The sequence below is a fragment of the Scyliorhinus torazame genome, chromosome 13 (genome assembly GCF_047496885.1).
Source record: "Scyliorhinus torazame isolate Kashiwa2021f chromosome 13, sScyTor2.1, whole genome shotgun sequence".
Taxonomy (NCBI): domain Eukaryota; kingdom Metazoa; phylum Chordata; class Chondrichthyes; order Carcharhiniformes; family Scyliorhinidae; genus Scyliorhinus; species Scyliorhinus torazame.
The window spans coordinates 190,649,323-190,667,303 of NC_092719.1; the positions used below are offsets into that span (position 1 = coordinate 190,649,323).

Consider the following 17,981-nt stretch of genomic DNA (forward strand, 5'->3'; position numbering starts at 1 on the left):
AGAGGAACAGACAGGCACATATGTAGTTGCAGATGTGATCCCAGGTTGCCTCTCTGGTGACTAGGTCATGGATATCACCAAACGGCTACAGATCATTCTGAATGTTGAGGGTGCACAGCCAGAGGTCGACATAGGTACCAACGATATAGGTAGCAAAATGGATGAGATTCTGCAGGCTGAGTTTAGGGAGTTAGGAAAGAGATTAGCAAGCAAGGCATCAAAGTTAGTAATCTCCGGATTACTCCCAAGGCCACATGCCAGCAAGTATTGGAATAGGAGAATACGCTAGGTGAATATGTGTCTGGAGAGATGGTGCATGAGGCTTCAGATTTCTGGTGCATTAGGACCAGATATAGGAATGCGGGATCAGTACAAGCAGTATGGTCTACACCTGAACCAGACTGGTCCTTGCAGGAGATTTGCTAGTGTTGTTGGGGAAGGTTTAAACTAGATTGGCAGGGTGATGGGAACCCGTGGGCAGATTCATCGCGAACAAATTCAGAACAGGGAGCAGGAGACAGAAAATTAGGGAGTGATTCTACAAGACAGAAGAAACAAAGGTTAAAAAGTGTAACGCACTGGAATTTGGTGGTGTTAAAAGCCATACAGTAAAATGTAAGGAGTATAGCAAAGAAACCCGATAAGCTGAGGGCACAGATAGACACATGGTAGTTTGATATAATTGCTGTAACAGAAGCTTGGCTTAAAGAGGGGCAAAATTGTCAGCTCCACATCCTCTGACAGAATGGAGGGAGTGCTTGAAAAGGTGGGGTTGTAGCATTATTGGTTGAAAAATCAATTACAGCTATGAGGAAGGATGATATACTAAATGAATCATCAAAAGAGGCCATATGGGTTCAGAAAAATAAAGGGGAGCAACACTACTAGCAGTGTACTACAGACCCCAAATAGAGAGAGCAAATATGTAAGCAAATTTCTTAGTGCAAAAACAATAGGATACTATTGTTACTATATGGGCGGCACGGTAGCACAGTGGTTAGCACTGTGGCTTCACAGCGCCAGGGCCCCGGGTTCGATTGTCGGCTTGGGTCACTGTCTGTGCAGAGTCTGCACGCTTTCCCCTATGTCTGTGTGGGTTTCCTCCGGGTGCTCTGGTTTCTTCCCAGAAGTCCCAAAAGACGTGCTTGTTAGGTGAATTGGATATTCTGAATTCTCCCTCAGTGTGCCTGAACAGGCGCCGGAATGTGGCGACTAGAAGATTATCACAGTGACTTCATTGCAGTATTAATGTAAGCCTACTTGTGACAATAATAAAGATTATTATGGTTATTGTTATTATTATTATGGTTGCTAACTTCAACTGCCCTGATATCAACTTGGACAGTAACAGCGCACAGAGGGCACAAAATTCTTAAACTGCACTCAGCAGAACTTTTTTAGCCAGCACTAAGCCCAATGAGAGAGAATGCAAATCTAGATTTAGACTTAGGAGATGAAGCTTGGCAAGTGGATGAAGTAGCAGCAGGTGACGGTTTTGGAGGTAGTGACCATAATACAGTTAGATTTAGCATAATTATGGAAAAGTCTTAGAACTGGATCAAAAGTTCTAAATTGGGGAAAGACAAATTTTACAAAGCCGAGAAATAATCAGGCAAAAGTGGACTGGTTACAGATACTTAAAGGGAAGTCAGTGATAGACCAGTGGGAGGCATTCAAAAGTGACATTCTACAGGTCAAAAGTGCCATTCTACGGGCAGAGTGTAGGCATGTCTCCACAACAGTGGTACTGCCAAATCTGGAGCCCCTTGGTTATCTAGAAGCACACAGGGTAAGATAAAGTAGAAAAAGAAAGTTGATCACAGTCATAAAAAAATTAATACATTAGAAAGCCTAGAGGAGTATTGAAAACACAGGGCCAAGTAAAAATGAAATCAGGAAAGCAAAGAGAGGATAAGAATATTGTCAGGTAAAATTAAGGAAAACCAGAACATTAAGAGTAAGAAGATAACTGAGGAAAGGGGAGGGTATATCAGGGTACTGAATGAGTACTTTGCCTCTGTCTTCACAAAGGAGAGAGACAATGTAGACATTCTAGTTAATGAGGAGTGTGAAATATTAGATACAATAACGAGTGTGGTAATACTGGAGGGACTGACATCCTTGAAGGTGGATAAGTCACCAGGACCAGATTGATTGTATCCCAGGGTTTTATCGGAAGCCTGGGAGGGAATAGCGGATGTCCCGAGGATCATCTTTCAATCCTCACAGATACAGATGAGGTGCCAGAGGACTGGAAGTCTGATAACATTGTGCCATTGTTTAAAAAAGGTGCAAGAAATAAGACAAATAATTATAGACTAGTCAGTCTTACTTTGGTGGCGAGGAAATTATTAGAATCAATTCTGAGAGCCAGGATAAACTGTTACTTGGAAAGGTAAGGATTAACCAGGGATAGTCAGCATGGTTCTTTTAAGGGAAAGTCATGTCTCACGAATTTAATTGAATTTGTGAGGAAGTAACAAGGGGGACGGCAGCGGATGTGGTCAACATTGATTCTAGTAAGGCATTTGACAATGGCAGACTGGTGAGAAAAGTAAAAGCCCATGGGATACAGGGGAATGTGGCAGGCTGGATCCAAAATTGTCTCAGTGACAGGAAACAAAGGGTAATGATTGACAGATGTTTTAGTGAATGGAAAGACCTTCCAATGGTGTAACACAGGACTCAGTGTTGGGTCACTGCTGTTTTCTGCATATGTTAATGATTTGGACTTAAATGTGGGAGGCATGATTGGGAAATTTGCAGATGACATAAATATCAATAGTTTGATTGAGTGGGTGGAAAAACGGCAAATGGAATTCAACCTGGAGAAATGTCAAGTAATACATTTTGGGAGGCAAACAAAGCAAGGGAATACTTTATAAATGGAGGATATTGATAGGGGCAGAGGAAGCGAGAGGCCTTGGAGTGTATGTCCACAGGTCTCTGAAGATGACAGGACAGTTAAATAAGGTGGTAAAGAGGCATATGGAATGCTTTCCTTTATTGCACGTGGTATAGAATACAAAAGCAGAGATGTCATGCTGGAACTGAATAAAACACTGGTTAGGCCACAGCTGGTTGGGCCACAGCTGAAGTTTTGCATACAGTCCTGGTCACCAAATTACCGGAAGGACAAAACTGATCTGGAGAGACGACAGACGAGATTTAGAAGCATATTGCCAGGGCTGTCATTTGCAGCCAAGAGGAAAGATTAGGTCGGCCAAGGTTGTTTTCCTTAGAACTGAAGAGGCTGACGGGTAACTTGCATGAGGGGTAAAAAATTATGAAGGGCCTAAATAGAGCAGACAGAGAAGACCTGTTTCCCCAAGTGGAGAGGTCAAGTACCAGGGGGCACAGATTTAAGGTGATTGCTAAAAGGATTAGACAGGTGGTAGGAAACACATTTCCCACCTAGGGCATGGTAGGTGTGTAGAATTCGCAGTCTGGATTGGTGATTGAGGCAGAAACCCTCAACTCATTTCTAAGGTACCTGGATCTACACCTGAAGTTCTGTAAGCTGCAAGGCCATTGAGCAGGTGCTGGAAGGCGAGCTTAAAATGGGCGGCTGGTATTTAAAAGAAAAAAATCTTTCTTGTCACAAGTAGGCTTACATTAACACTGCAATGAAGTTACTGTGAAAAGCCCCTAGCCGCCACATTCCGGCACCTGTTCGGGTACAGAGGGCGAATTCAGAATGCACAGACACGATGGGCTGAATGGCCGCTTTCTGTGCTGTAACTTTTCTCTGGTTGTATGGAAATTTGCCATCCTTCCTTGGTCTGACACCCACAGCAATGTGGTTGACTCTCAATTGCCCTCTGAATTGGTCTTCTAAATAATTCAGTTCAAGGGTAATTAGCAATGGGAAACAAATGCTGACCCTGTCATGAAAGAATAAATTAAAAAGACTTTCTTGTATAATCATGTTGTACAGTGCACAGATGACCACAGTACAGGATACCCTGGCTGGCTTAGACTGGAGAGCACCACCTGACCAAATAAGACAACAAAAGCACATCTTCAACATGCCTACCCTCCCCACCACCCAACTATCTCCCCCCGTAAATATGCTCTCCACCAATCCATCCCATGGACCACTAATATTTCCACCAACCCTCCCTACCCCCTACTATCCTCCCTACCTTCCATGGGATCTATGCCTATCCTCCTCACCCTATGCCTATTCTCCCCACCCTATGCCGATTACCGTCCACACGCCGAACTACTTCCCAGCTACCCTTTCCACCCTGCCTATCATCACCACCCTCGCACTTCCCTCCTCACCACCTGAGTACCCAACTCCCAAATGACCTCCTCATCCACCGACTGCATTTCCCACCCCCAACGGTAGCCCAGTAGCTAGCACAGTTGCTTCACAGCTCCAGCGTCCCAGGTTCGATTCCCGGCTTGGGTCACTGTCTGTGTGGAGTCTGCCCGTTCCCCCAGTGTGTGCGTGGGTTTTCTCCGGGTGCTCCGGTTTCTTCCCATCAGTCTAAAGATGTGCAGGTTAGGTGTATTGGCCATTCTCAATTGCCAATTGTCCAAAAAGGTTAGGTGGAGTTACTGGGTTAAAGGGATAAAGGGAATAGGGTGGAGACGTGGGGATTAAGTAGGGTGCTCTTTCCAAGGGGCGGTGCAGACTCGATGGGCTGAATGGCCTCCTTCAGCACTGTAAATTCTATGATGATTCTATGAACTATCTCCCCACTCCTCATCTACTCTCACCGACAACCGCCCACAGAGCAACCCCACCCCCGCCACCACCACTGACCATCCAACCCCCCACCATCCCTTCCCCATGCTACACACTTAACTCAGCCCTGGCTGAATGCTCAAACTTACCGGCATTACGGAAGCTAATGCCATAAAAAAACAAGCGGTGTCTTCCCTTTGGTCGGCTTGATTACCATTCTATGGAAGTTATGGCCCGTTGAGTATTTTAACTTTTTGATTTCCAGCATCCACAGCAATTTGCTTTTGTTTAGACCATAAGACCATAAGACATAGGAGCAGAAGTAAGGCCATTCGGCCCATCGAGTCCACTCCGCCATTCAATCATGGCTGATTTCAACTCCATTTACCTTCTCTCTCTCCATAGCCCTTAATTCTTCGAGAAATCAAGAATTTATCAACTTCTGTCTTAAAGACACTCAACGTCCCGGCCTCCACCGCCCTCTGTGGCAATGAATTCCACAGACCCACCACTCTCTGGCTGAAGAAATTTCTCCTCATCTCTGTTCTAAAGTGACTCCCTTTTATTCTAAGGCTGTGCCCCCGGGTCCTAGTCTCCCCTGCTAATGGAAACAACTTCCCTACATCCACCCTATCTGAGCCATTCATTATCTTGTAAGTTTCTATTAGATCGCCCCTCAACCTCCTAAACTCCAATATAATCCCAGGATCCTCAGACGTTCATCGTATGTTAGGCCTACCATTCCTGGGATCATCCGTGTGAATCTCCGCTGGACCCGCTCCAGTGCCAGTATGTCCTTCCTGAGGTGTGGGGCCCAAAATTGCTCACAGTATTCTAAATGGGGCCTAACTAATGCTTTATAAAGCTTCAGAAGTACATCCCTGCTTTTATATTCCAAGCCTCTTGAGATGAATGACAACATTGCATTTGCTTTCTTAATTACGGACTCAACCTGCAAGTTTACCTTTAGAGAATCCTGGACTAGGACTCCCAAGTCCCTTTGCACTTCAGCATTATGAATTTTGTCACCGTTTAGAAAATAGTCCATGCCTCTATTCTTTTTTCCAAAGTGCAAGACCTCGCACTTGCCCACGTTGAATTTCATCAGCCATTTCTTGGACCACTCTCCTAAACTGTCTAAATCTTTCTGCAGCCTCCCCACCTCCTCCATACTACCTGCCCCTCCACCTATCTTTGTATCATCGGCAAACTTAGCCAGAATGCCCCCAGTCCCGTCATCTAGATCGTTAATATATAAAGAGAACAGCTGTGGCCCCAACACTGAACCCTGCGGGACACCACTCGTCACCGGTTGCCATTCCGAAAAAGAACCTTTTATCCCAACTCTCTGCCTTCTGCCTGACAGCCAATCGTCAATCCATGTTAGTACCTTGCCTCGAATACCATGGGCCCTTATTTTACTCAGCAGTCTCCCGTGAGGCACCTTATCAAAGGCCTTTTGGAAGTCAAGATAGATAACATCCATTGGCTCTCCTTGGTCTAACCTATTTGTTATCTCTTCAAAGAACTCTAACAGGTTTGTCAGGCACGACCTCCCCTTACTAAATCCATGCTGACTTGTCCTAATCTGACCCTGCACTTCCAAGAATTTAGAAATCTCATCCTTAACAATGGATTCTAGAATCTTGCCAACAACCGAGGTTAGGCTAATTGGCCTATAATTTTCCATCTTTTTCCTTGTTCCCTTCTTGAACAGGGGGGTCACAACAGCGATTTTCCAATCCTCTGGGACTTTCCCGGACTCCAGTGACTTTTGAAAGATCATAACTAACGCCTCCACTATTTCTTCAGCTAAGGTTTAGCTTGGTTCAGGGTCTTACTTAACTTTAATATATCAGTATTAATATATTATCAGTAATTATGACACAAGGGGCTGAATTCTCTGTTTCAGGGACTATGTCCCCATGGCGTCGTGAAAAGTGTGGTCTTTTACGCCAGAAAAACTGACGGCAAAAAGCCACAGATTCACTGCCTTGCAGGGGGCTAGCAGGCAGCTGTCGTGGAGCTCGCAGTTCCAGCTGCCGATACGGCCCCCGCACTTCCGGGTCAGAGGTCACGCATGCGCACAGCAGCGACCGCGCCATGCTCCATGGCGGACTCAGACCGCGGACCTGGACCGTGGAAATAATGTCCCCAATCGGCCGCCCGACCGACCCAAAGGACCTCCTGCCCTTCGATCAGCCCGCCCCCGACTGTGGCGGACGCGAGTATCCCGAACGACTGGGACCACGTTAGAAATACGCTGTCGGGAATTCGGCAGGTCGGGGGCGGAGAATAGCGGGGCGGGCCTCTGGCAATGGCCTCAGGTGGTGGGATACTCTGCATGGCGTACGGCACTTTTCGGTGGGCGGAGAATTGCCGAACCGCCGCCGGTCCCGATTTCATGGGGGAAACTGGATTCTCCACCCCGTCGCCGAACACGATTTCGATGTCGTGGTGCGGAGAATCCAGCCCAAGGTATTTGTTCCAGGAGTTTGCAGTAACAGAAATTATTATAAGTTTGCCCCTTCCCCTTTGCGAGATTACAACAAATATGCAAAATGGACAGTCCAGCCATTAACGATGTGGTTCAATGGAGAAAACCAGGAAAAACAGTTTATTCCATCATTGGCAGACCTTTGTATCACCCAAGCATTTGGCTGCAGTTGTATCAGGGTCTTTACTGGATATTTAATTGTATAAAATTATAATACTAGTTAGCATTGAATGTTAAAGTCCACAATTAGGTTTTCCCTATATAGATAGAAATTTTAAATAACAATCCAAATAAATATTCTCGCCAACAACCGTGGCAGTAAACCTACCTTGGTTTTTTTTAAAAACATGCAATTGCTGGTCAGAATTTTGAAACAGGAATGATGATCAATACTGCAAATTACCATCACTATTAAAACTCAAAAAACTGCATATGTAATAGGGCTTGGAAGCACTTTGTAACAAATAGATTACAAAATCTTCATGTAGACAGCAACAAAATATGTTAGATGGGGAAATTGCAACTCTGCAAATTGAACCCTTTCAACATCACGGACGGGTTTACTTGTCTGGGTGCTATCAGGCTGAAGAATTCATGGATCTTCAATCACACACACAGCATTCCCACAACCCTCCTGTTGATTTTAAAGGACATTAATGAACCAGTTAGGTTTTTATGACAATTGGGTAGTTTCATAGTCACCATTACGAATGCTAGCTTTTCATTCCGGATTTTATTTAACTGAATTTAAATTCACTAGCTAATCTGATCTCTTCCATTTTTTTCCTCATCTCCCCACCTTTGTACCTGCTTAAATACCGTTAGACATCTAAATGTTTCCACTTCTGCTGAAAAATCGTTAACCTGAATCTTTGAGGGTAATTTTAATTGCCAAAAAGAGGTAAATTTGGCTCAGCTGGCTGTGGAAATGTTTAAAATCTCACACCTGAACTCAATCTGCCTCAAACCCACCTGCGTTTTGTTTTAACACAACAGGAGTGGCTGATTACCCCGATCCCAGGAGGTGTGTCATTCATTTAAATATTTTAATGAGCTGCATGGCTCATATTTTATCTTTACTTTGACACATTGGCTGGGCGTATTTCCCGGCCTTGGAAGTTCCAGCAGCTGACGGGAAGTGAGGAATGCTTCCATATCAATATTAGCATTGGTAATGGGGGTGTAACCCAAAGTTTGACACTTTTTTTAGGATAAACCTTTCAAATCTATTCCATAAGGCTAATTAATTCACTCACTAACATCTTGTGTGAAACATGAAGCCTTATATTCAGTACTAACTAAAGGTCCAGCAAGGATGGATCCAAAGTATGGAGGTTAATTCCTCCTTTTGTAAGGAGATGATGCTCTACTCTGGATTGACCTGCTGCAAAGAAGTCTTTCTCAGTGATAGCTTAAAATTAGCAGCCATGAAGAACCCAGGGTCTTGCCTTCGCTCCAATTGAGGTCCTTTCATATTTAAAAAAAGAGAAAAAGAAACAAAATCTGAATTGTCGTCCCTGTAGCCTGAAGAAAAGTCCTCAATATAATATGCACTTCTTCGACAGGACATGGAAAACCAGCTCGTTTAGAATTCAGAGTCATAGTGAAAAACAAATTCTGGGCACATTTTCCACAGACAGTTACACCATGCAAAACGCAAAGATCCCTCACTGTCAAAATAAAAAGATTCCCACTGAAACAAAGAATTCTGATGTGCTGACCTGATGACCATGAAGAGTGTAGAGCAACTTCCCTTCGAGCAAGTCAAGTATCTTCAGTGTTGAATCATTAGATGCAGTGATGAGATAGTTTCCATTTGGATGGAATGAGAGACAGTTTACCACAGCATTATGAACTGTAAGAAAATAAAGATTACCTAACTTAAGTCGCCATTCCTTGAATTAAGTATCCCAGGCCACCAACTGGCTTTTCAAAATAGAAAAAGCCCGACCATTTTGAAATTAATGACCTCAGTGAATGCCCAATTCCCCTAATTGTCACAAAGTATACAGAGGATTCCCCACCCACTGAAAACCATTATATTTTGACCCAGTCCCGAGTTGCAAAAGTGTCAACACCAAATGTAAAGCAGCCTTGTGGGATGGCAGAGTGAGAGTTTGATCTGTGGTGAATGCCCACATGTAAAAGAAGTGGGACAATCCTACGAGATGGGTAATCTATCCTTCTTCAGTCGCCGCCCTTTAAAAACACAAGCATTCCTAATAAGTGGAAACAGGACGAGAAAACCAACTGCAAAGAACATTACGTTTGGTTGCTAAGGGAAACTGTCAAAATAGATAACACCTTTGTAGTAAAAATAATACATTACAAAAGTATAAAAGGTACGCCAATTTGATTGAGTCCATTCTATCCCAATGGAAACATATTTTAAATAGCCTTGACGGAGTCCAAAGTTTCCCACCAGTTTGTAGTTATCCACCTGGAGTGCATCTCACCATCCATCCAAATGCGACTAACGAAATACCTTTGAGTTGTGATCCACAGAGTTGCCAGGATTTACAAACAAAATTCAGTGCATGAAAAATATGCTGCTAATATCTTACTATCTCTGTATTTTGTTCTTATTTTCATATACATTCGTTTTCCTCTCATTATAGACTTTTGTTCCTTTCCTAACTATTTTTCTCTAGATTTTCCACCTTCCATATTTTGAAAGGATTCTCATATGTATGTCCCAATTCCCTGGGCCTTCCAGAGTACCTTCACTGGCCTTGATATCTAGCCAAGCTTTCCATAATGAACTTCAATAAATCCTGAAGATAAAATCAAAAATTGCAGTCCAAAAAGTGCATAAAAACAAGGTCTAAAGGTTACATGGGTTGCTGCATAAATAACCCTTATGAAATTCCATTTTAGCAACTGGAAAACCTTTAAATCAGTGAGTCGTAAGGTTGATCTGTACTGGTTGAACAGACAATAGTCCTTATTAGTAGCAAGGAAGATATGTCTGGGGAAACAGTGCACACTTTTTCTCATACTTTCTTGGGGATCACAAGTTACCAGTTGAAACACAGGCTGCAGACACATTTAGTGACTGTTCTCCTCAGTAGTACAATTGCTGCATTGGAAGGCCAATTAATTCCAACTGAAATCAAAGCAATGCCCTCAATATGCACTGTAGATTATTGCCTTTAATACTGCCTGGATTAACACAGAACACCAGTTGCAAGCAGCACAATCCCAGAGTCTGGTGCTGATAACTATATCTGGAAGAGAAGAACTGGAAAAGAGCATGTCCTCAATATCTTTTTAAAAACTTTCCAAGAAAGCAAGCTCCTACAAACTGGAGCCCATCAAACCTGTTATTTTTTTTTAAATTTAGAGTACCCAATTCATTTTTTCCAATTAAGGGAAAACTTAGATTGGCCAATCCACCTAGCCTGCACATCTTTGGGTTGTGGGGGCGAAACCAACGCAAACAAGGGGAGGATGTGCAAATTCTACTCGGACAGTGGCCCAGAGGCGGGATCGTACCTGTGACCACAGTGCCATGAGGCAGCAGTGCTAACCAATGCGCCTTCATGCTGCCTTCATCAAACCTGTTATGATCCACAAACCGACATACCTCCATAGAAATCCTTTTATCCTTCAGCTCTCCTATTCTGTTATCACGCGAATATACACCAGCGATTCTTCAAATACCCAATATAACATTTAACAGTAAGGAGAATTTATAATTTCTGTAGAAGGTCTGTGGAATCTGTAATTGTTTTAAGAATGTTTGAAAAGATCTTTTAACAGTTTGCATCAATTGTAAATGTATTGATTGTAATTTTTTAATTTAAATCAGAAATATCAATCCATGTGACCTGGAAACCCTTGATCTAGAAGCAGCACCAACAGGAAGGAAAATTCCGCTACCTGGGGATCCAAATTGCCCATGACTGGACGTGGATCCACAAATGGAACCTGACCAGTCTGGCGGTGAAAGTAAAAAAGGACCTGCAGAGGTGGGACGCACTCCCACTCTTCCTAGTGTGGAGTGTTGCCAATCGGCACTGGAGTCACCAATAATGTTGCACTTCTTAATGAGTGGAATACTATCCCACCAATCAGCACCAATAATGTTGCCAAATTAACTAGATATGACAGTTATTAATGATAATATTGCTTTTCAGAGTCGCCAGGTATCAAATGATACCACCACAAGGCTTTACTGGATATCGATCAAACACCAAACAACCAGTTAGTCAGTTCAAGTTCAAAGATAGTTTATTTTCACACAAGGATTACTTCGACATGCAACATAAAACACTACAAGTTAAACTACACCTAACAACTACAATAACCTATACTTAACTTCAGGGCAACCGGCTCTTTGCAGATGAACAAGGTCTTTGTTCGGATCTTGCATGGCTGGGTAGAAGAAGTGGCTTTGTTTCTGCTGGGCTCATCCATCTGGTAGCGATCGTTGGTCTTGAACTTGTCTTCTGGTCGTAATGCTACACTTGGTTTTAGGCGTAGGCCGGGGCCAAGAGAGACCGAACACATGGCTGTGGTCTCTTTTTATCCCTTTGGGATTTCGCGCTCTTTGGAGCGGTTCTTAGCTTTCGACCCAATAATTCGACAGGCTTCGATCACTGCCTTCGATTTTGGCCAATAAAGGGGCAGGTGCCTTGATGGCTGGGCGTGTCCTGAGCAGTTATTGACCTTGGCTGTTTGGGCTTTCTTAGCAAAGGGAGTGGCGCCGGTTAGTCTGCATCTGTATTGGTTACCGGAGTACAGTCCTTTTGTTCTGGGGAAATGGGGCATTATAATGCAAACGAGCGGGTTTTGATCGCGTCTAGCTATCTGGGTTGCAAATACACACACAAGCTCTGAGTGTATCTGAGTCCTGGGTTGGCCATAATTCCCATGGTCCTTTGCAGGTGGCCATCTGAGATGTCTACATCCCGTCCTTTTGATCCTGAAAGCGAAGCGTGGTGGATCACTGTTGATCCCTCATCCGTCCTTGGTGTGCCGGTTACCCTTGGTCGAAGACAGGTTCTACACTATTTCCTATGTTTTAGAGCATTTATCTAAGTGGTATTAATACATCCTACATTCATAATCTCTAGGGGTCACTATAAAACATTCAACTATTACATATTTAACTTATTCGCACAAGGGAATATCTAACTATCACTATCTCAGCTGCTCTCATGCTGCTGGCAAATGAAAAAGGGAACTTATGTACAATACAAAGTTTTTAAACCAACGGCAGCATCACATTTCTTCTTAACTTATCAACGTTACAGAGGTGTACAATCTTTATTTTTATCGGTGGTTACACTGTTTGTCGGGTTGGGTGAATTCCGAAGAAGGGGGCTGGGAGTGCATATATCGGGGAGCGGGAGGCTCTTTTTCGCCATTTGCAAAGTTTAAGTGTCTCGATGACACTGCAGATTATCGCTATCACCAGAAGGTCCTCCTGTATATGAAAGGGAATACCATTTAACAATGTTTTTGCACCAAGTGGGGATATCAATATTTATCTCTATGTGTGGTGTGGTGTCCGGGCTAGGGGTGTCATGTTTTGTGGTCATGTTTGGGGCTGGTGTGGTGTACATTAAAATAGTCTGTTGCACGCGCAGTTGTAGGAGTCCAGCGATGATCACAATGTAGGCCATCAGTCCTGTCTTCATCTTGTCTTCTGTCCTTCGTTCTTCATATATTCCTGGGGGTGCAAGCATAATATCTGTTATTATCGTTGGTTAACATCTCGTTTTGTTTGTCTTTCTCTCCTTAACTTCAATTACCAATTAGAATCGTCACCATGTGTGACTCCCTCATTTTGTTTTTTGAAATAACCTTTTTGGAGAGACAAGAAATGAAAATTTTTAAAATACAGAGACTCTCACAGCTTGTGGGCGATGCTTGGAGTGAGTGGACAATTTCTTCGACCAGTCTTTCTTAAATCCCAACCATGGGAGGTTGAGGCTCATCTTAACGTGCCGAATTTTAGGGCAGCCATTTTATAAAGTTTCTTCGTCCCAGGGTCCAGAGGTAGTTCGCGGATATCAGCATATATGTGGCAACCAAGTGTGTCAAACATGTAAATAGCAGATGTGGAAGCGACCAAAGAGTCGCAGAAGGTAAAGAGATGAGTATACAGACTGTGGCAAAGGGCATTCTTTAAACCACAATAAGAGTAGAGAAGGGAAAACTAAGACCTGCCCAAAGACAGTGAAAAGTGTAAAGAACCATTCCAGAGTACTCGAAGTGACGGGAACATGAGGTGCGTGTGGGCCGCCGCAGGGCAAGAATGGGTGGGATTCCCGGGCAGGGCGGTCATCAGTGCCATTGCTACTACCCGAGCTTAACTGACCGGATGCATTTGGGGTCCTCAGGCAGGGCAGGGATTAGTGCCGTTATTCACTACCTGGGTGACCGAAACCAGCGGAAAGAATTTGTAACACATGTGAGATCCAACAATTGTTCCTTTAACGGCCATTGGTCAGTAAATGGCGTCAGAAGAGTAGCTATGACAGTGTCAACAAATTGGGTGTCAGGCCGACATTAATTAAAACCATGTAGCAATAAGAAAGAAAGGAGGAAATAAAAGGCGGGCAGGCTCCATCAGTAAATAGGACACCGAAATTCTCATGCGCTTCCTTTTTCTCATCATCTGGACACCTCAGGGTTCTGTATCAAAAAGCGTTGAAAAAGGGTTACCGTAACAGGAGTCAGACGCGGAATCGTCACCATCTCCCAGTTGCCAGACTCGTGTCTGCTGTTTTTGTGCCGTGGTCACATGGGCCGTCGGGGAATCCAAATCGTCATGTCTTACCAGTCTACAAAAGTTGCCGCAGTGCCAAAGAGGGGTTCACTTGTCGTGAGGGGTGGTGGCAGTGAAGGGCAAATTACTGTTGTCGGGCGGTGGCTCTGGCTGTGGAAGGGGATATTGGGGGCCAAACATGTCCTGGTCGTGGTTCCAGGGGCTGGAGTGACTGGGGCTTGCCAAATCGAGACCTAATAAATATTCAGTTCCTTTCATGGGTCGACGGTCATGAGAGTGTGGGGGGTGAAACCTGTGGAACTGGATACTGTGTTCCTAATAAACATAAGGGCGAATGGGAGGACTGGGTCCCATGTGGTGTTATGGTGTTGCACCATTTTTCTAATGGTCGCTTTCAAGGTGCGATTCATTCGTTCAACGATGCCGCTGGATTGGGGGTGATACGCTATGTGAAACTTTTGCTTGATTCCAAAAATCACTAGGACATTTTGCATGACTCTGCCGGTGAAATGGGAACCTTTGTCTGACTCAATGCTGTGGGGAAGACTCCAGCATGTAAATATCTGTTGGGTCAAAACCTTAGCTGTGGCTTTCACGGTGTTCGTCCGGGAGGGAAATGCTTCTACCCATTTTGTAAAGGTGTTGATTACTACTAATACATATTTAAAACCATTTCTGCAGGGGGGAGGGAACCAATGTAGTCAAGCTGTAAATTCATCCATGGGCCATTAACAGGTCGGGTGTGTCTCAATTGTCCTTTCTTGGAGTACCTTTCAGGATTGTTCTGTGCACAGATTAAACAATTCTCAACATAATGCGTGACGTCTGCTTTTAAATCGGGCCACCAGCACAAAGGTCTTAAATGGGCAATGGTATTGTCTATCCCCTGATGTCCGTGTCCGTCATGAAACTGGTAAATTATCTGGTTTCTGTCCTGGGTGGGGACCACATAAATTCCATTTGTCAAAACTATTACATCAGTGAGTCCTTGAATTTGTCGTAGGGGGCTGGGAAGTTACCGTCTAAAACTTGCTTAAGAGTGTCGGCTGCCTTTTGGGCCTGGGCTAAATCTTCGAAATTGGTCTGTGAAACCTGGACTGCTTGTATCGGTTCACTTTCGGGGGGTTGCCAAAAGTGTCCGTGGCGTGACCCTGACTTAGCTAAGGCGCCTGTCTTTATGTTACTGGGTGGGGAGGAATGATGATGGCTTCTCACTTTGATTGTACCATACGTGCGGTCTTTAGCTGTCTTAAGGATATGCTTCAACAATGGGGCTGGGGGTAGGGGTTTACCATCAGCGGATACGAATCCTCGAGAGTCCAACAGGGGCAGGAATTCTGTCAAACTATTGCAGACATATAAACTGTCCGAATGTATGTCCGCTGGGGTCGGAAAGGAATCTGGGGTGCTGCACTACATATGCTATAGCTGTTAATTCGGCTGCTTGTGATCCCAGATGGCCGGGCAATTTTAAAGATATTTCTTCTAATGCGCGTTCCTGTGCGTCTTCTACATAAATTCCACAACCAGTTATTCTCTTTCCATTTTCTATTGTGGAGGAACCGTCTACATTAATCTTTAAAGCGTTGTCTATGGTGTGTGGATTCTGCGTTTTACTGCCTGCTCGTGTGTGCAGTGACTTCGGTATAAAGGGTCCTGTGTGGTGTTTGGCTGCAATGATCTGGCACTCATGTGGGATTCCTGCATACTGAAGGTTGTCTGCTAAAAATGAGTGGGTCTTTGTACGTTTAACTGTAATGTCCCTTCCTTGTAACAGCAGTGTCCAGCAAGCTGCTCTAATCTGGCTGACTGAACCGTCCTTTAACCTACCATCTAACAATAGTTGCATTGGGGTGTGCTTGGTTAAAATCGTTACTGTGATATATGCAAAATACTGCACTGCCGAAAAGACTGCGAGCAAGTGCTGTTCGCAGGTTGAAAATCCTTGCTCTACGGGATCCAAAATTCGTGAGGCATCGGCTACGGGTCCTAATCGGTCAAGGCTTTCCTGTAGGAGTACTGCTGATAGGGTTCAGTCGGTGGTCGCTACTTCTATGGCGTAGGGAGAGTGTGGGTCTGGAACTTGCAAAGCGGGGGCTGTGCCTAGGGCGCGTTTTAATTCATCGATGGCGTCTGTGTGCTGAGGAAGCCATTCCCACGGGGCGTTCTTTTTTAGGAGCTCTGAGAATGGGGCTGCTTTTCTGGCAAAACCATCTATATGTTTCCTACAATATCTGTGGTGTTGATTACTGCATTATCTGTTCGGCGCTAATACTACGTATGGGCCTAACATTGTTCCTAGGTGGGTCGTTCGATTGCTGTCGCCGTTGCTGGTTCGGGAGGTTTTGTCTGCATTCACGGGCGTAGTGTCCCATGTGTCCACAATTATAGCAGCCTCGTGGTGCCTGTGCTCTGGGGTGCTGTCCTTCATGCCTGCCCTCATTTACCTATGCTGAGTCCTGATTAGTCCTGACTGGCTGTATATTCGCCTTTGCCTTTTCCTGATCTGCCTTCCGATGTAGGGATTGTTCCCAAGCACTGGAGAGTCGCTTTAAAACCCAAACTTCATTATGGGGTCATAATTTACACAAGCCTTTTCATAGAATTTACAGTGCAGAAGGAGGCCATTCGGCCCATCGAGTCTGCACCGGCTCTTGGAAAGAGCACCCCACCCAAGGTCCACACCTCCACCCTATCCCTATAACCCAGTAACCCCACCCAACACTATGGGCAATTTTTGAACACTAAGGGCAATTTAGCATGGCCAATCCACCTAACCTGCACATCTTTGGACGGTGGGAGGAAACCGGAGCACCCGGAGGAAGCCCACGCACACACGGGGAGGATGTGCAGACTCCGCACAGACAGTGATCCAAGCCGGAATCGAACCTGGGACCCTGGAGCTGTGAAGCAATTGTGCTATCCACAATGCTACCGTGCTGACCTGCTTCTGTGGCGTGGGAGACTAAAGTGAGGGCCCATTTAGTTGTGTCGTCGTTATCTAGGTGCGCGCGGTTCAAATCCCCAAATACTGGCTTCAAATGGATCTAAAGGCGGCCTGCAAATGCGGTCGGATGCTCTCCCTTCTTTTGCCTACAACCGTTCAAACCTTCTACGGGGTCTCCCTTGTTGTACCCGATCGCATCTAAAATGGCCATTTTAATCTCCTGTACATTCCTCCTCCTACATTCTGGGGTTCTGGTAAAGCTGAGCTAATGGACGGGTCAAGGCGCATGACTATAAGCTTAACTTCCTCCCTTTCGTCTGGACCGTACATAACCGTTTGCTGTCCTACTCTCTCAAATAAATTATGTGGGTCTGCGATGGGTTCGGATGGTTCAATTTTGGCGCAGGCGTCTTTCAATTGGGTGATGGCTAGTGGGGTGGTGTAAACAAAATCAGGCTCGCGCCGATCCGATGACTTGCGCTGTGTGGTGACTGGATTCATGGGGGTGTGCGCTGCCTGTGCAGTCGGTGGTGCAGGTTCTTTCCTTTTCGGGGTCTGGGGGGCTCTATTGTGATTTTCTGTGTTCTCCACATATCTCTGGGCGGTTTAATTTAGTTCTTGCCAATTGGGCCCATTCTCCTCATCTAAATCTTGTCCAAATGTATCTCTGAGTCCGTTTTGCACTGACAGCAGTGACTGCAACTTCTCTATTTGTCGTCTACATTCCGCGTGGTCTACTGTGCTCTGTCTTTGTTCTGTAGTGGAGCTATGGAGCACTCATAAAGCTGCCTTTAAATCTCGTTAACTGTGCTACCTGCTGTTCTGTCTTTTCTCGTACCAAAATTGCCCGCTGTGTATCTTGGTAGGCTTTATCGTACTGGGTATGAAAACTGCTAAGGTGAACTAAACAAGATTGGTGTGCCCGTTTGACATCAGCCATCTCTTTATCTTTAGCTGCCAACTGTTCCCGGAGTTGCTCAATAATCTTTTCACATTCACTATAGTTTCCCTCATTCTTCTCCTCTTTCTCAACTAGCTGTCTGCGGAGTGTCCTCACGACCTCCTCTGTGTCTCGCAACTGTGCCAAACAGGACACTATTGC

At 44.8% G+C, this 17,981-nt stretch overlaps 1 protein-coding gene across 6 annotated transcripts in view; it reads right to left on the reverse strand.

Annotated features, from left to right (window-relative positions):
* LOC140388452 (POC1 centriolar protein homolog A-like) overlaps nt 1–17,981 on the reverse strand; it is a 180,262-nt gene that overhangs the window by 126,260 nt on the left and 36,021 nt on the right. For all 6 annotated transcript variants that reach the window (XM_072472612.1, XM_072472609.1, XM_072472608.1 and 3 more), the window contains one exon: nt 8,915–9,048. In XM_072472612.1, the coding sequence (XP_072328713.1) occupies nt 8,915–9,048 (134 nt within the window). The remainder of the gene's footprint in view (nt 1–8,914; nt 9,049–17,981) is intronic.